General features: G+C 36.7%; 1 protein-coding gene and 1 pseudogene across 1 annotated transcript in view; both read left to right on the plus strand.

Moving 5' to 3' along the window:
• Window positions 1–19986, plus strand: part of HMCN1 (hemicentin 1) — a 517679-nt gene that overhangs the window by 382750 nt on the left and 114943 nt on the right. The window contains exons 59-69 of the mRNA XM_059076723.2: window positions 426–539; window positions 652–854; window positions 1148–1229; window positions 1339–1470; window positions 2199–2348; window positions 7117–7276; window positions 9614–9738; window positions 9972–10155; window positions 10732–10829; window positions 11726–12004; window positions 17582–17778. Coding sequence (XP_058932706.1) covers window positions 426–539; window positions 652–854; window positions 1148–1229; window positions 1339–1470; window positions 2199–2348; window positions 7117–7276; window positions 9614–9738; window positions 9972–10155; window positions 10732–10829; window positions 11726–12004; window positions 17582–17778 — 1724 coding nt within the window. The remainder of the gene's footprint in view (window positions 1–425; window positions 540–651; window positions 855–1147; window positions 1230–1338; window positions 1471–2198; window positions 2349–7116; window positions 7277–9613; window positions 9739–9971; window positions 10156–10731; window positions 10830–11725; window positions 12005–17581; window positions 17779–19986) is intronic.
• Window positions 19091–19716, plus strand: LOC131764497 (BAG family molecular chaperone regulator 1 pseudogene; annotated as a pseudogene).

The following is a 19986-nucleotide window of genomic DNA, read 5'->3' on the forward strand; positions in this document are numbered from 1 at the left end:
AATCGATCTTAAAGCTCCTTGAAGATAGATTAATATCAGTAGATAGACTAACAGGCGGACAGCCACTTCTGCACTGTGGGAGATTTAAACCCAGAAATACTTGCTGACATATACTGACTATAGTACAATTATGGTTTGCTCACCAGAATCTGTATGAAACAGTTCTATTATCCATGTTTGGTTACTGGAGAGAAAATTTTATTAATTTCTGCTTTTATAAGGAAGTAGAATAAATAGTAATGAAAGGATGAAAGGAAACTGATTAAATTCTTTCATTTTGTATATGAAATGCTTCTATATTCTTCTATCTAGGCTTAAATTTTCCTCTAAGGGAAAGGATATATTTTGCTATTTATCTTATTGATAAGGTAGTTATTACAACAACCTCTGTACCAAACTTCAGTTTGCATTATATTTGCCCACAGGCGGTCGAACTTTACAAATTATCCGGGCCAAGGTATCTGATGGTGGTGAATACACTTGTATAGCTATCAACCAAGCTGGTGAAAGCAAGAAAAAAGTTTCCCTGACTGTTTATGGTTTGCTTCTACTTTTTTCATAAGATTTTTTCATTTTTAAACTGGTATTAGATATTTTCTATCTGAGCATTCTATGAAAAAAAAATCCTCTGTTCTTATTTTCTTCCTTCAGTGCCCCCAAGCATTAAAGATCACGGCAGCGAATCTCTTTCTGTAGTTAATGTAAGAGAGGGCACCTCAGTGTCATTGGAGTGTGAATCGAATGCTGTGCCCCCTCCAGTCATCACCTGGTATAAGAATGGGCGGATGCTAACAGAGTCTACTCAGCTGGAGATGTTGGCCGATGGACAAATGCTGCACATCACGAAAGCTGAGGTGCATCTTTTATTCTTGTTTGTGTGTCATGACTCCTTGGTGGGATTATGGAAGGGAGAATTGGAAGTTGCATATTCCCCTTACTACAGTGAAAAATTATTTTCATTTAAAAAAATAACATCATCAATGCCATTATCCTCATTTTTCATTTAAAAAAAAGCAAGATTGTAGAAGGTAATTAGGACTGGGGCATTTAAGCATAAAGATGACTGATGATTTAATCTACACTCGAACGGTGTGATTGGTCATCTATAACTTAATGGAGCACATACAATAGTATCTTTTTCTTTTAGGTATCTGACACAGGCCAGTATGTATGTAGAGCTATAAATGTAGCAGGACGGGATGATAAAAATTTCCACCTCAATGTATATGGTGAGCATCTGCCTCTAATATAAGTCTTTTTCCCCCAGATATGCAAATGAAAGAAAGTATCCTGAATTAACTTAATGAGGACACATGATTTTCTTCTGTCTTTTTACAGTGCCACCCAGTATTGAGGGGCCTGAAAAAGAAGTCATTGTGGAGACAATCAGCAATCCTGTGACTTTAACATGTGATGCCACTGGAATCCCACCTCCCATGATAGCATGGTTAAAGAACCACAAACCCATAGGTAATGTAGCTGTGCATTTTTGTATGATTGTTTTCTTTTGCTCTTGATTCACTAGGTTAATAAACTAGCACATTTTCAGTATTATGCACATAGCTGTGTTTATTTCATAAAGCCTAATGTACTGTAATATAAATTTACAAAAGGATTCTTTTTTAAATTTATTTTTATTTATGTTTATTGTTGGCTGCATTGGGTCTTTGTTGCTTCATGCGGGCTTTCTCTAGTTGTGGCGAGCGGTGGCTACTCTTTGTTGTGGTACGCAGGCTTCTCAGTGTGCTGGCTTCTCTTGTTGCGGAGCACAGGCTCTAGGTGCGCAGCACAGGCTCTAGGTGCGCCAGCTTCAGTAGTTGTGGCTTGCGGGCTCTAGAGAGCAAGCTCAGTAGTTGTGGCACACAGGTTTAGTTGCTCCACGGCCTGTGGGATCTTCCCGGACCAGGGCTCAAACCCATGTCCCCTGCAGGATTCTCAACCACTGTGCCACCAGGGAAGGCCTACAAAAGGATTCTTCATTTTACAGAGATTTTTCTTCCTTCCATTTTACTGGAGAGAAAATTTTATTAATTTCTTCTTTTATAAGGAAGTAGAATAAATAGTAATGAAAGGATCAAAGTACAGGGGGAAAACTTAAAAAAATACATTTGTCACATAAAGACACTTTTACAGTGACTTGTAGAGATGTTAAAATAAAAGCTTTTTTATGTTTTATTTTGCTTTGTTTCTACCTCTAGAAAACTCTGACTCACTTGAAGTTCATATTTTGTCGGGAGGTAGCAAACTCCAAATTGCCCGGTCTCAGCATTCAGACAGTGGAAACTATACATGCATTGCATCAAATATGGAGGGAAAAGCACAGAAAAATTATATTCTTTCAATTCAAGGTATGTGTGGTACACTCTGATCTGTCTTCAGTTTCTTTATTACATTCTATCTATAGTACAAAATAAGTGTACATCTAAATTATATCATTTATAATTGATTCAAAATATCTCTTTTTTGCGTGTTTTGGATATTTTATTTCTTTTCCAATTTATTGAGATATAAGTGATATAAAGAACTGTATAATTTTAGGGTGCACAGCATAATGATTTGACTTACAAAATATCATTAGATTAAACAATAAATACTGTCAATTTTCTGTCCTACATTTGCCAGTAGATAGTATTTTCATGAAAATGGACATAAATGTGGAGAAAATAATAGTAGAAATTTCAAAATCTTTTTTTTTCATGTTTCCTGAAATGTTTACCTTCCTATAGTATATATTCTACTGAATTACTTGTTTATTTAAAACTGGAATAACTTATTTTGATGCTAAGCCAATAGGTCTCTTCCTATTTATATAGATAAGTAAGATTTATCTCATGAAGATATTAAATATGTTCTAATTACTGGCCAAGGATTAGGTGAGCTTAAATAATCATGAATCTTATACTATTTTGGTTTGAGAATAAGAAGCATTGATTCATCCAAGAAATATTTAATTAACATTTACTATGTTCCAGCATAGAATAGAGCACTGCAGGGAGAACTTGCATCCTTTTGATTTTCAGCAAACCTTTGGGGTATTACTTTTGGCCTAATGTTTTAAATTGAAATAGAAGTCTAACTTGAAACTAAGTTGAAATGCTTGCTTTTTCCAATTTTATTATAGTTACTGAAAAGAATTTATCATAAGTTATAAATGCAATTGTGAATATGTATTATCTACCCGTTGCATGCTCTGTTAAAGCTAACTCCAGAAAATTGAATTTTTTTTTCCAGTTTTATTGAGATATAATTGACATATAACACTGTATACGTTTAAGGTGTGCAACATAATGATTTGATATATGTCTATATTGCAAAGTGATCACAATAAAATTAGTTAAAACCCATCACCTAAAACCTGAAATTAAAGAAAAATTAAGATGTTTATGAGTAATAGTGGTTTCTCCTATTAGTGATGCTTTAAGATTTCAGAAGTAAAAAGGGAAAAACTGCTATTCAGAGAGTCAGTGTCAGAAATTGCATGTTTAATTATGTTTAATGCACTAATAATAATAGGTCCCAATCATGGGGTATGTGGTATGACGAAACATTTTGCCAGACTTTTTATATATGTTATTATGTCTTAGGACTAGAAATTGTATATAGACATAGGGCCTAGTCTGTGCTTTTCCTATATTATATACTTGTTATAGGATGTCTCATTTACATTCTTATTGATTCAACTTCTAAATTGTACAGATTTGATATAATTATTATCATCTCCTGGATGAATAAAATGAGATTTGGAGATATTATATAGCAATGTGTTGGTAAATGTTTAACAGTTGACTCTGCAGACAAAAAGGTCTTGAGTTGTAACCAATCATTTGTCAGTTTCTGTGGTGTAAGTATTCCCACAGTGGTCCATTTCAAAGTACGAATAAGATGGCACTGAACATGGAGTAGGAAAGATGTGCAAAATTGGCTCTTGCAAGCTGGTATGAGCTGCCTCCAGCACACCACTATAATTATTTAGAAAGAATTAAAATGTGTTTCTGTCTTATACTACTGTCAATATTTTTATTACACATTATTTCTTTTAATCAATATTTCTTTTTGTGGAAGTATAGTTGATTTACAATGTTGTGTTCATTTCTGCTCTACAGCAAAGTGATTCAGGTATACATCTATATACATTCATTTTTAAAAAATATTCTTTTCCATTATGGTTTATCATAGGATATTGAATATAGTTCTCTGTGCTATACAGTAGGACCTTGTTGTTTATCCATTCTATAATATATATGAAAGCTTACATCTGCTAACCCCGGCATGTCACTCCATCCCTCCCCCAACCCCCCCTCCTCCTTGGCAACCACCACCAGTCTGTTCTCTATGTCTGTGATTCTGTTTCTGTTTCATAGATAGGTTCATTTGTGTCATATTTTAGATTCCACATATAAGTGATATCATATGGTATTTGTCTTTCTAACTTACTTCACTTAGTATGATCATCTCTGGTTGCATCCATTGTTGCTGCAAATGGCATTATTTCATTCTTTTTTATGACTGAGTAGTATTCCATTGTATATATGTACCACATCTTCTTTAGGTTGTTTCCATGTCTTGGCTATTGTGAATTGTGCTGCTGTGAACATAGGGGTGCATGTATCTTTTTTTTTAATATAATTTTTTTTTAAATTTTGGTTGCATTGGGTCTTCGTTGCTGCACGCGGGCTTTCTCAACTTGTGATGAGCATGGGCTACTCTTCATTGTGGTGCTCAGGCTTCTCATTGCAGTCGTTTCTCTTGTTGCAGAGCATGGGCTCTAGGCACGTGGGCTTCAGTAGTTGCAGCACACAGGCTCAGTGGTGGTGGCACACAGGCTCAACAGTCATGGCTTGCGGGCTCTAGAGCACAGGCTCAGTAGTTGTGGCACACAGGCTTAGTTGCTCTGTGGCATGTGAGATCTTCCCGGACCAGGAATCGAACCCATGTCCCCTGCATTGGCAGGCAGATTCTTAACCACTGCACCACCAGGGAAGTCCTGCAGGTATCTTTCTGAATAATAGTTTTGCCTAGATATATGCCCAGTAGTAGGATTTCTGGATCATATGGTAATTCTATTTTTAGTTTTCTGAGGAACCTCCATACTGTTCTCCATAGTGGCTTCACCAATTTACATTTCCACCAACAGTGTAGGAGGGTTCCCTTTTCTCCACACCCTCTCTAGCATTTGTTATTTGTAGACTTTTTGATGATGGACATTCTGACTGGTGTGAGGTGATACCTAATTGTAGTTTTGATTTGCATTTCTCTAATAATTAGTGATTTTGAATATCTGTTCATATGCCTGTTGGCCATCTGTATGTCTTCTTTGGAGAAATGTCTGTTTAGGTCTTCTGCCCATTTTTCAATTGGGTTGTTTGTTTTGTTGTTGTTGAGTTGTATGTACATGTTATTTCTCTTTTTTAAATTAATTTTTATTGAAGTATAGTTGCTTTACAATACTGTGTTAGTTTCTACTGTACAGCAAAGTAAATCAGATATACATATACATATATCCCCTCTTTTTTGGATTTCCTTCCCATTTAGGTCACCACAGAGCACCAAGTAGAGTTCCCTGAGCTATACAGTAGGTTCTCATTAGTTATCTATATTATACATAGTATCAGTAGTGTATATATGTCAATCCCAATCTCCCAATTCATCCCACCCCCCCCTTGCCCCCCTTGGTGTCCATACATTCTCTATGTCTGTGTCTCTGTTTCTGCTTTGCAAGTAAGATAATCTATACCATTTTTCTGGATTCCACATATATGCATTAATATACAATATTTGTTTTTCTCTTTCTGACTTACTTCACTGTATAATAGTCTCTAGGTCCATCCACATCTCTATAAATGACCCAATTTCATTCCTTTTCATGGCTGAGTAATATTCCATTGTATATATGTGCCACATCTTCTTTATCCATTCCTCTGTTGATGGACATTTAGCTGCTTCCATGTCCTGGCTATTGTAAAGAGGGCTACAATGAACATTGGGGTGCATGCCTTTTTGAATTATGGTTTTCTTTGGGTATATGCCCAGTAGTGGGATTGCTGGGTCATATGGTAGTTCTATTTTTAGTTTTTTAAGGAAGCTCCATACTGTTCTCCATAGTGGCTGCACCAGTTTACATTTCCACCGACAGTGCAAGGGGGTTCCCTTTTCTCCATGCCCTTTTCAGCATTTATTGTTTGTAGATTTTTTTTTTTAATCTTTATTGGAGTATAATTGCTTTACAATGGTGTGCTACTTTCTGCTCTATAACAAAGTTGTAGATTTTTTAATGATGGCCATTCCGACTGGTGTGAGGTGATACGTCACTGTAGTTTTGATTTGCATTTCTCTAAAGTGATGTTGAGCATCTTTTCATGTGTTTGTTGGCCATCTGTATGTCTTCTTTGGAGACATGTCTATTTAGGTCTTCCACCCACTTTTTGATTGGATTGCTTTTTGTGTTTTTTTTTTTATATTGAGCTGCCTGAGCTGTTTGTGTATTTTGGAGATTAATCCTTTGTCAGTTGCTTTGTTCGAAAATATTTTCACTTCTTCTGAGGGTTGTCTTTTCATCTTGCTTATGGTTTCCTTTTCTGTGCAAAAGCTTTTAAGTACACACTACTTCTTAAATGAATCATTAAGATGAAAAACAGAGATGGCTAGAAAAAGGGAACAGAAATGATAAAATCTTGAAACCAATAATAAACCTATCGTTCAGAATAAATAATATTTAAATAGAGAAAGAATTAACCAACTTAGACACTTCTCTCAGATGTTTATACCAAAATTTTATAAAACAGATTCTTCTGAACTGTATTAATTCTGAGCTATCTATTAAGGATTTAATCTAAGAGTGATACTGTTTGGCCAGGAGGGGTGCACATGAGGTAGATATGTCACCAACCACCATGAGCAAATAATTATACCAACTTACAATATAACAGGAATATTGAAGTGATTCCTCTACCTATTCCTCATTTAAAAATAATTTATGGCAATAACAAGAGTTTGATCTTGAACCACAATCTAGAAAGAATATGAAATAAAAATGGCATATTGTTCTATGATTCTGTTGCATTCGTTAGAATTTATATTCTTGTGCCTTGTTAATGAAAGTCAATTTTTTCTCCAAAGTTCCTCCAAATGTTGCTGGTGCTGAGATTCCAAGTGAAGTCGGTGTTCTTCTTGGGGAAAATGTTGAGCTGGTCTGCAATGCAAATGGCATTCCTACCCCACTTATTCAGTGGCTTAGAGATGGAAAGCCCATAACTAACAGTGAAACAGAAAGAATTCGGTATGTGTGAAAAGAATCTCTGCATCATTAATTGTAATGTGTTCTACAGTTTTAGAGAGTTGGACACAGATATTCTCCTTGGAGAATCACTCAAAAGTATTTGTCTGTGTGTGTGTGTGTGTTCCTTATTTATCAACCCCGTGTTATAAAATCTCCTCACATGTTCATTCCTGCAAGTGTTAGTTAACTGTTGTAGATTTTATTCCTCTAATTTCAGAATGTTTATACCAAAGTCCACATCATAAAATAATTCGTTCTTCTTTCTTGCTAACATCAAACCAATTTCATCCTACAAAAGATTCATCAGTCATCTCTTAGATATGATTTTGTGTCCTGAAATCACCAAACCACCAGACATGCCATAGTGCTTGGCTCATTTTGAGAAAAGATACTATCATCATAACCTGGTTCATCTCCTATAGTGATTTGTCCAAATCCCATTTTCAGCCGACACTTCACGCCACAAACCACATAGAGATGGAATGATAATGTGGTAAGAGATTCCTGCTACTTTCAACAACAAATGCCTTTTGAAGGACACTGCAGAATTCTACACTCTACTATATTATTTCATCACAAAGCCCCATATTATACACATACCAGAATAATTATAATTACTCAAAGAATTATATATACCTCAGAAGGCATTAATTGAATGTATTGCAAACTTTATCATTTTGAACCATTTTAAATTTAAGGGTTTGCAGTATATTTTCTAAACAATAAATTGAATATACATAATTTAAAGAAAAATAAATGTTATTTTCTTTAAAATCGTTTTATGTTAAAATTTAGACATTTGTCCCCTTTACAAGATTAGGTAAATTGCCAAACAATGATTTAGCTTAGAGGTACATTTTGAGTTTCAATTCTCTGGTGTGCACATTTCTGAATAGTTAAATATTTAGTTATTTATTAAATCAGCTGATATCAACTCTATTCTAAACCAAGTACTAAATAGTTGGTGGGACCTCAGATCTATAAGATAATATTTGTACCGAGGAATTTAGGATCTATTACTTCTCCTCTCACATTAAGATCCCAAATATATTTATTCTTATATCCACTTTATTATTTGTTCCCAGCTCCACGATATGTGTAGGTTTGTAAATGGGCCAATTTGTCAGTCAAATACAGTAATTTCTCCAAAGTCAACTTACTACTTTCCTTTGGTCATGGCAACTTGCTTTTTGTTTATTCATATGGTTAGACTCATGGAATTTTAAAATTCATATTTTGAAAAAGAAAAAAATAAAATAGACCCAGATAATAAGATTGTAATTCTCAATAATTGTATTTAATAACATGATATAGTAGAAATGGAGTATTTACTTTTTTTTTTTTTTTTTTTTTTTTTTTGCGGTACGCGGGCCTCTCACTGCTGTAGCCTCTCCCGTTGCGGAGCACAGGCTCCGGACGCGCAGGCTCAGTGGCCATGGCTCACGGACCCAGCTGCTCTGCGGCATGTGGGATCCTCCCAAACAGGGGCACGAACCCATATCCCCTGCATCGGCAGGCGGACTCTCAACCACTGCGCCACCAGGGAAGCCCTGGAGTATTTACTTTTGACACTGGGAGAATCTAATAAAATCACTATTGTAAGAATGACTGTAGATAGCAATTTAATCTCTTTGTAAAACACAGGAAGTTTTATTTGATAATTAATGGTGTGTGAAGAGAATCAGTAATGCAATAATCTTAATTTAGATATCATTGATAACCTACTTGTATAGTTATTATTCACTATTATGTAAATCAAAGGAGAAGCTTTAGCAATTTATAGAAAAATTTTTGCAAACTTTACCCATACATAAATACTAAGTTGTTGTCAGTGTTTAAATAAATTATCCTATCCTGCTCCTTCTCATTAAGAGTATTAGTAAGTTGTTTATAGCTACATTTTTCACTTTATCACTGTAACATTCTTCAAGTTTTATACCAGAGTTTTTATAATTTTCATTTAATACCAGCCTTATGTTGATAACTGAGGACAAAACATTCAATCTCTGAAAAAAACATGTCTTTGCCCATGATTTGGATAGAAAAGTTCCTAACCTGATTTTGTTCACTTCCTTTTTTTCTCATAAGGAGGCAGTGGATATATGAGATCCGTTACTGTAGCAGTTTAGCTGGTTGCTTGAAATCTCTATCAGTTTCACTAGCTCTGACTTTAACAGGCTTCCACGTACTTAGTGGAAAAGATTTGAACCATTATATCCAAGATGAAGATGCATTTTAGGGTGATTTTTTTTAAAGAATATAATAATCTGGAATGAGTTTTCCAGAAATAGCTCCATATATATCATCTCAGTGCCTCTGATATAATCTTTTCTATAGGGTGACTGCAGATGGCAGCACATTAAACATTTACGAAGCCCTCCCATCTGACATGGGGAAATACACGTGTGTTGCTACTAATCCTGCTGGAGAAGAAGACCGAATTTTTAACTTGAATGTCTATGGTAAATACGAAATTTCACCCTCTTTTGACTATGCTGCCTTAGGAATCAATCAGAAGAAATGAAGGTCCAGCAGTAGGTGTCTGAAGCATTTAGTTCTAAAATGTGATGTCCTTGTTGTTTCCTTTTGGAATACAAGGCAGAAATATGGGTAAATGTAGTTGAAATGATTGGAACTGGTAATACACACCCCACTCCACCCCACCCCCTTCTCTCTCATTTTCTACATGATGTAGTTCCACCTACAATTAGGGGTAATAAAGAAGAAGCAGAGAAACTAATGGCTTTGGTGGATACTTCAATAAATATTGAATGCAGAGCCACAGGGATGCCTCCACCACAGATAAACTGGCTAAAGAATGGACTTCCTCTGCCTCTCTCCTCCCATGTCCGGTTGCTGTCTGGAGGACAAGTTGTCAGGTCAGCTTTCATTGTGTATGATTTGCTAGACAAAGTTACTGTGATTGTAAACTTTAACTTCATCTAAATAACGTTTTTAAAATGTCTTTCCCTAAGCTTTTACTTTTGTTTCCCTTTCAGTATTTTTTTAGAAGAGGGGGGATAGCGAATATAAGTTTGGCACGGTTTATTATTCTTATTTAAATGCTCATGTTTTAGTAAGTTTGTATAAAATAGGTCTTTCATAGACATACATGTATCATATATTTTTTCAAGAACTACTATTATAGCTAAAACTTTATATGGCAAAATGATAGGAAGATGCTTACTACAATCGTGATTTTCATGATTTTCATCATTCTCTATTAATATATATTTGAAAAATATTCACCTCTCATATTGTGTTATATTTTCAGTGGCTCTGTCGAATAAATGGCATTGGAGGCATCTATATTTTGTGATGGATGGTTATAAGCTTTATAACTAAAATTTCTCAAAATAAATTACCTTCTTTAATCTTTGTATTATCACAAATGTTTTATTTGTATATGTTGAATGGGATCAAATTACAAAGCCTTGGGTCAAACTGTTTTTCAGGATTGTGAGAGCTCAGGTGTCTGATGATGCTGTGTATACCTGTGTGGCCTCCAACAGAGCTGGGGTGGATAATAAACATTACAGTCTTCAAGTTTTGGGTATGTCACCAGAAACAATCCTAGTACTATACTATGTGTCCAATATTAAACAACAGCCTTAATTTAAATATTGACATATCAGGAAGGAGTGGTAAAATAGGATCTTAACTAGGGCTTCTAGAATGCCTGCTCTCCCAAGGGGTCCATATATATTGGAGCATACTGTCTGTCAAAATACTTTTCCAGCCTGGAATTTTGCATTCAATGAAATCTAAATTTTTAAAAATAGTATTTCAATCCAGACACAAGACCAGTCTTTTCATACAAAGAGAAAGGTAAGACTGTTTTCTAATAATGTTAGTGTCTCACTGAGAGTATTTAAAGTATGAATAGATGTGTGCATATATACTAAATATCTCTGTGTGTATGTTAGGTAGAGATAGAACTCAAAACATTCAATTTCTGAATTACTAAGATTTGCTAGACCAGAGTTCACAATCCCCAAGAATTTCGCAAAACAGTTAAGTGACTATTTACTATAGCCTACACGTGATTTATGTTGGATTATATACAATTTACTCTGGAACTTATTATTATTTTATTTATTCCACATAAAGTAGCTGGAAGTATACTTCTGTAATAATATACATTATAACAATTTAAAAGGAAAAACCTAAGATGTTGAAAAATGGCCAAATTTTAAAACACATTTCGTTTGTATGTTCTACAAGGAAACAGTATTGAGGTCTTATTGCTAATATTTTGGAAGGTTAAAAATTAGCCTACATAACACATGCTTTTATAGTAAAGTCATCAACTAATTATATGCTATTTTAAATTCTATATTTTTATAGATCATAGAAACACTATAGAACTAATTGAACCATTTAAATTTTTAATCTAAATTGATCTCAAATTATAACAGATAATATAATTTTGTTTTGTTTTCTATACAGTACCACCAAAACTGGACAGTGGGATGGGAACAGAGGAAATCACAATGGTCAAGGGTAGTTCCACCTCCATGACATGTTTTACCGATGGAACCCCAACTCCCAGGATGTCCTGGCTTAGAGATGGCCAGCCTCTGGGGCTTGATGCCCATCTGTCAATAAGCTCTCAAGAAATGGTCCTTCAGCTTATCAAAGCAGAAACTGAAGATTCAGGAAGGTACACCTGCATTGCCTCAAATGAAGCAGGAGAAGTCAGTAAACACTTTATCCTGAAGGTCCTAGGTAAGTAAAATAATTGGGAAATAAGTGATAATAAAGACAATAAGTAAGTATAATTCTTAGAATCATTGGCTATAGGACAACATTTGTGAAAACTTCATTGTACTTCATATTTCTGTTCTGTAATTCACCTAGGTTTACTTTTAGTATCTGAAGCATGTTAAATTATTGTGTTTCTTATCTGTGTAGAAGAATGAACACTCCCACTTGTAAAACATTATTCATTGACGATGTCATACAACCAATCGATAAGCAGCTTTTTAACTTTTTCGAAGAACTGAAATCACTTCTGATGCTAGTAATTTAATGGAAAAGCATATTTATACTATTATGTTATTCCAAACAATCTTTAAATGATCCAGTCTGTAGATTATAGTTGTAGTGGTCATTTCAAAGAGTCTAGTTCTATTTACTCTTTTGTGCATTAAAATAAGTATTTTAAATAGGTATTCCAGTGTTCTACATGCAAATAAATAGTATAAAGGGAAAACATATCTTTTCCTTGAAGTAAAAGAATTTGACTTTGGAAGAGAAATGAAAATGAATGAAATGAATTATTTCAATAATAATTTTTTGGAGTTTTTTTTTTCACAATGATGAGGTAAAACCTCAGGCTCTTTACATTTTTTTCTAACAAAATGCACCCCACAAGGAAAAATAAGAATTTTGGCAAGAGTCTAGCCAGATGTTTTCAGGACATCCTATAATCTTTCTCATAGTACCTATTACAATTTTAATTATTCGTGTAACCTTAAAAGTCTGTTTCATCCTTAGTTAAGCTCTGTGATGGTCAGTACCCTTTTTACTTGTTGCTATATTCCCAGGGCTTAGCATGGCATTTGACACATAATATTTATATGTTGGCTTGAACTGAATGGAACTAGGTACCTATCAGGTGGATTAAAGTGAGTTTTAACTGTAGCAGGAGACAGAACAATATCTAAATAAACAAACAGAAATACTGTGGTGTAGATGAGTATTCCATAGAATGAAAGGTAGTAATGGAGGCAGTACACCAGAATATTTAGAGACAAAAGGCAGCAGAAAGCATGTGTTTGTAAGGAAGGATGGAATAACAAATTCACGTATAGCAATTCACGGAATATGAGGAATATCAAGAGATGACATCTTGTACATTAATTATTCACCTATTAATTGTTAATTATTGACTATATATTATGTGCCAGGCACGTTTCTAGTCAACATGTAACAAATAATTATTGGACACCTACTATGTGACATATGGTATGACAAGTACTTGACTGCATCACTGAATAGGAAGGATGTGGTCTCAGCCCTCAAGTTCCTGCACTGGCGCGGAACACAGATATTGAAAAAGTAATTACTTATGAGTGTGATGAGGATGATATGGTGAAAATTAAATTCTGTGGGAAGGTTCAAAGAAGGTCTCTTCAAGGATACATCTAAGCCTTAAAAAGGAAGACTATAGAGATGAGTGAGGAGATGCCTACATCTTTTACCTAGAAATGATAAACCTTGAGTTGTCTATCTGTGCTTAGTGAAGCTGAGTGTAACAGCAAAAGTAGAAGACAAGACGGAAATATACCTGGACAGAAGCCATACTGTGAAGAGCCTCAGTTAGAGAATTTGGGCCTCATTACGAAGGCAGTAGAAGAAGCTTAAGCAGGAATATGTTACAGTCAGATTTCACTTCCAAAAAAATCCCTCTGATGACAGAGTGAAGAATGAATCGAAGAGTCTGTTATACTCTCACAGGCCTAAAAATACAGGGGCCTGTTGTAGCATGTGGCAGTGGAGAAAAAGAGAAGGAAGACTTTCTGCAGGAATTCTAGAACCCAGGAGCAGAATCACGGCCCAGTACATTTCTGGATGTAGAACACAAAAAAAGAAAAGTAACACCAATGTTGTTAGAGTCACATACAAAGAACAACCTTCCCACCTGCAGGTTTTATAAGGATATTCTCTTAAAACAGAGTTGAAAACTGGCTTAACAGAAGGATGAGCAGTTATAGCATTTCAGCATCTGTTGAAAGTTAATTCCATTAAAACCTGAAAAACTTCACTCTGATCTATATTACAACAGAAATGTGAATTTAAGTGTTCTAACTTGGTGAACCGCTAATCTCAACTTAATTCTATCCACCTGGTGGGAGGTGTCATGGTGTATTAGTAGTTCTGAAAGTCCACTATGGGTAAAATACTAAGAACAAGGGAGAAGATCATGCAAAATAAAGCTAGTGGGTATGGGAGTTGACAGGGTTCAGGCTATGAAGGGATTGTTGACCACATTAAGGATTTTGTGTTTTGTCCTAGCGCAATGGGAAACCATTAAAAGTTCTAACAAGTGGAATGCCATGAGTAGAGTTGCAGTTTGAAATGACCACTCTGACTGCAAAGTGGAGAGCGGCTTGGAGTGGGCTCCGAGAGACAGTGTCTTATTAGGAATTGTGTCTGGCTGTGATTAACAGAGTCTAAACATGGTGACTTAAAGAACTTTTGTTTTTCTCACTGAATGAGGTGTCTGGAGGTGGGCAGTAGCTGCACTGGTTCTACAGTTCAGATCTTAACAGTTCTCCTGGCCTTTGGCCTTTATATCATAGTCAGACCGTGATCATGCATTGGCTGCTCACCCCCCAGCTTCACGATAGGCAACAATAGAGCAGAAAACATAGGAAAGGCAAAGAACTGCCCCTTTCGGGATTTTCTTAGAATCTCCACAAAACTACCTCTACGTATATCACATTGGTCAGAATCTTCACATGCCACTCCATCTACTATGTATTAAAGACGCTAGGAAATGTAGTTTTAAGCACATTGACAGCCCTAACAAAATTGAGGCCTGTTAATAAGAAAGAAACAAGTAAATGATATTGGGTAGGCAGCTACAGCCAGGAAGGAGGAGATATTAATCCAAGTGAACGGTATTATAGCTCAGATTAGTGATGCAGGTGAGAGGAAAAGATGTATTCTAGAACTAATTGCAGGTAGAAGTATTAAGACTTGGTGGCGGATTTGGCCATATGAGAGTGATGACAAGGAAGAAGATATCGAGGATGACTCCCAGCTTCTGGTTTATGTGACTGAACAATTGGTGGGTTCATCACGTAAATGCAGGGAATGCTGGAAAAAGACCAGGTTTTGAGGGAAAAGGTAACAGGTTCAGTCCGAATACATGATGGGTTTGAAGTTGTTTTCAAACAACCCACTGAAGATGCTTATGTGATAATTATATATATGGATCTAGAGCCCAGGAGAGAGATCTAGGCTGGAAATATAAATTTTGGAGTCATCAGAGTATGGACAACTCCTATTCTGCTCAAAGTACAAGACATATGGACAAGATACAGAGTAAAATGGTTCTCAATAACTTAACACATGTAAGATCTGATGACTGGTATTTGAACCAGTTGGGAACATGTTGTTATTTTAAATCTAGTACTATAAGCTTTTGAGATTAAGGCCGTGCTTAAATAATCTTTGTATCCACAGTGACACACATGGTAAATAGCCAACAAGTGAGAGGAATAAAGAATTGACTGTAGTCAAATGGAGAATCAGATAAGTGCTTTTCCCTCCAGCATGCTATGGAAATTAAAAGGGATAGAAATTTTATAGTTTGTTGAGAGAATCAAGAAAAGACCTATGGTTTTTACAAATGAACATAATGATACTAAAGTGACCTTGAGAGTACTTAAACATGCTCAGTTAGGGGATGGTGGGACTATTGGAGATATTCCAGTAGAAGGAATAGCATTAGTAAAGTCACAGAGCAAGAAGGGACTGAACTTGTTGAGGGAGAATAGTAGTCTAGTTTGAAGTCTAGGTTACGTAAAGTGTTTTAAAAGTAACTAATGTTATAAAGAGAGATTGAGGCTATGTTGTGGAAGGCTTGGAAGCCATGAGGAGGAGTTTGTATTTAATTCAATGAGTAACATGGAGACACTGACATCTTTTAACCAAGAAATCTTGGATTGATCTAAAATACACTTAAGAAAATGTATTTTGACAGCAAAACATAATAAGATGCATGAAAGTGAAAAAGAGTAGTCATGTGGGACCATAGTTAAGAAACTCTGACTTCTTAATTATAATGTATTAAATATATTATCTTTTTCCAGAAAGGAAAACGAGGACCAAAGATACAAATTTTTAGGAGGCAGTTTTTAATAATAACGCCAACAGATATAGTAGACTTAGTAGTAGTTATAACTTTCTTAAAACCTTTAATTATAAAATAAAACAGATTCAGAAACACAAAAGAAATGTAGTTTATAGATTATTTCATTGAATCCTCAGAATTCTATTAGTTAAATAATAGTACTACACTTATTTTAGAGATTTGCCCAAATCCACTAACCTAATAATTGTTGGAGCTAAGATCCAAATTCAGGCTATTTGATTCCAGATCCTCTGCTGTGAACCTCTGCTCTAAACTATGTGCCTGACTTTAAACACACACACACAGAGCTAATCCTTGGAGCTGTCCAACAGCTATTTTTGTTGCCTTGTGAAATAGTAAGCTGGAAACGTTAATAGAAAATTTGAATGATCTATGCAAGGGAAATCTGTTTTAAAGTGATTCCTAAACTTAGGAATAGTTGGACTAAGAAACTTTACTGTTTGCTCCAAGTGTTTAGATTCCGTAACATTCTCTTGAGAAAGGTAATTCAGAAGTATAAATAATAAAAAAAAGGAAGTTATTTCTGCCCAGACATAACAAATGTGGTTTATGCAGAAATGGTCTCCAAATGTAACTGTTTTTTATTCTGCTTAGTCATTGTTTCCTCTTAAAGTTCTCCACAGAAAAAATGATTGCAAAATTCCATAGCATTTGCCCATTGCTTTTGTAGAACCAATAGATATTTAAAAGGTGCAAAAATACACTACTATATTTAAGTAACTCTCTTTTAAAAATAGTACAAGATTAGTTTAGTTTTTATAGTTTTCAAATCTTTACAGTTAAGTAAGACTGCTCTAATTATCTGAATCCCAATTGCTGAGCTATAATTACCTTTAATGGCTTGCCATTTACTTCATGATCTATTACAGGCATGATCCATCTCTTTTAAAATAGTGCCAGTAGGGACTTCCCTGGTGGTGCAGTGGTTAAGAATCCGCCTGCCAAATTAGGGAACCTGGGTTCGAGCCCTGGTCTGGGAAGATCCCACATGCCACGGAGCAACTAAGCCCACGTACCACAACTACTGAGCCCGCAAGCCACAGCTACGGAGCCCATGGGCCACAACTACTGAAGCCCTTGCACCTAGAACCCGTGCTCTGCAACAAGAGAAGCCACCGCAATGAGAAGACCGCGCACCACAACGAAGAGTAGCCTCTGCTCACCACAACTAGAGAAAGCCCGCACGCAGCAACGATGAGCCAATGCAGCCAAAAATAAATAAATAAATCTATTTTTTTAAAAAAATAGTGCCAGTGACAAATGATAATAACATCTAGGAATTATTTTGGTATCCTTGTTCAAATCAATTTGCATTGTAGGAACATAAATTTGTGTTGAATTTTAAAGTTTTTCTGAGCTGCAGTATTTGATCAAATAGCAAGTTTATTTTGTTGTTGTTTTTCATTCCTTTTACATAGAACCACCTCATATCAATGGATCTGAAGAACCTGTAGAGATGTCAGTAATTGTTAATAATCCACTTGAACTTACCTGCATTGCTTCTGGAATCCCAGCTCCTAAAATTACCTGGATGAAAGACGGACGGCCCCTTCCACAGGTGGATCAGATGCAAACTCTTGGAGGAGGAGAGATTCTTCGAATATCTAGTGCTCAGGTAAGTTCAGAGTTCATACAATTATTTTCTGGGTTAAACTTCTTGCTTGCTAATCTATGAGAAATGTTGGAGAAGTTGTCTTGGAGTCTGAATATATCACAGATCTCTGTAACTTTAGCAAGGGTAGATTGGTTCTATGACATGCATGATTGGGTAGACACTTACAAAGTAACATGCCTAGAAGGATGAAGTGAAATTATCATATTAAACACAGAAGAAAGCAAGTTACCTTCACATTAATTTTTGTAAGTTTTCACAGTTCTATAAGTGATAACATATTTCCCGAAGCCCTTAATTTGTGCCATGTAGCCCTTTACAGAAATGGCAAAAAGCAATCCAACGTACGTATATGTGAGGCTTCAGAGAGCACTTTTGATCTCTAGAAAGAAATCTCAGACATGAAAATCTGAAGAGACACAATTTTTCAAAAAATGATCAATTCAATAAAATTGTTCTTTTAGTTTGTGTTTAAGGAAATTAATCTGAAATGTAAATATATTAAAGAGAAGTATGTTTGGGATGTCTTATTGTAACAGTATGCTGTTCTACAAACAAAGGCAAACCTTATATTACAAATATCCATGTGTTCCTTAACACCCTCATCTGTAAACTGGGGATAAAAACAGTAATAATACTGAACGTATATACTTGGGGTTTTAGAGACAGTCTAACTTGATATGCTTCGACTGGTGCCATGGGCGTGAAGTGATGCTAAAGTTAGAATGATTGCTGTTGTTGCCGATTTTATTGTTATTATAATCATTTTTTTAAAGTAGAATAATACATTATCTAATCATATTTCATGTACATTTTCACTGAGGAAACAGAAAAGAAAGGGAGCTGGAAAAGAGAGCTAAGGGTTGTAAATCGTGTCAGTCTTATGTTCAGCTATGGGCTCTATCACACCCGTGACCATCATGACCCCTCTGTGAGGCAGTGTCTTTATCCCCTTCCTACAAATCCAGAAACGGACACAGAAAGATTAAGTATTCACCTGCCAAGTACTTAACCACTACTCGGTGATGGAGCTGCTCTCAATCCTGGGTCTGGTTCAAAAGCGTAGCCAAAGCATGGGTGCTGCGGAGCGCGGAGACGGCGAGGCGACCCCACCTCCCCCGGGAGCGGCGGCCCTAGTCGGTGCCCCCAGCCGAGGCCGGTCCGCCTCCCTCCCAGCGATCAGCCGTCCGGAGTGCGACCAGAGGGCATGCCAGATCCACCAGGGGCGCCGCCGCCTGCGCTCGCAGGCCGCGGGTGTAGAAGAAGGCACGGCCTCGCTCGGCCCGGAGCTAAAGAGGTGGCCCGGAGAGAGGAAATGGCGGCTGCCGAGCTCAGCAGGACCATCACCCACATTAATGAGAAGCACGATCTTCAAGTTATCCTGCAAGAGGGCTCTCGTGAGCCAGTGGTCCAAGACCTGCCCCAGGTTTTTGCAGAGGCCACAGGGGTCCCGCTGCCTTTTCAGAAACCCATATTTAAGGGAAAAATCTCTGAAGGAAATGGAGACGCCGGGGTCAGCACCCGGAATACAAAATGGTTGCCGGGTCATGTTACTTGGGGAAAAAGAACAGTCCAGAGGAAGAAGTTGAACTAAAGAAGTTGAAAGATTTGGAGAAGTCTGTGGAGAAGATAGCTGACCAACTGGAAGAGTGGAATAAAGAACCTTCCGGAATCCAGCAGGGTTTTCTAGCCAAAGGATTCGCAAGCTGAAGCTCTCTGCAAACTCGATAGGAGAGTAAAAGCCACAGTCGAGCAGTTTATGAAGATCTTGGAAGAGATTGACACACTAATGCTGCCAGAAAATTGCAAAGACAGTCGAATGAAAAGGAAGGGTTTGGTGAAAAGGATTCAGGCGTTCCCAGCCAGTTGTGTGACACAGTGGAGCCGAGCATCCCAGGAGACAGAGGGATGCAATCCACAGACTTGGCCCCGGCTGACTGAGGTGAGGCAGAGAAGGCTGTGCTGCCCTGAAGAACAGCTCCACCAGCTCTGGTCTCTCCGGAACAGCAGTTACGTGCTTTCCCTGGGGCAGCTGGGGACAACTGGCCGATTGCCAGTTTTCCTCCCCTTATCCAACCCCCCCCCCCCCCCCCCCCGCACACCGCCAATGAACAAGTATTGTCTGTACAACCTTTAGCGCTCCTGTCAGTTCCTCGTTCTGTCTGTGTATATCTGTGCTGTCCAGCAGCCCACCTTGTCTGGAGAGGGCCT

Source organism: Kogia breviceps, chromosome 1, assembly GCF_026419965.1.
Source record: "Kogia breviceps isolate mKogBre1 chromosome 1, mKogBre1 haplotype 1, whole genome shotgun sequence".
Taxonomy (NCBI): Eukaryota; Metazoa; Chordata; class Mammalia; order Artiodactyla; family Physeteridae; genus Kogia; species Kogia breviceps.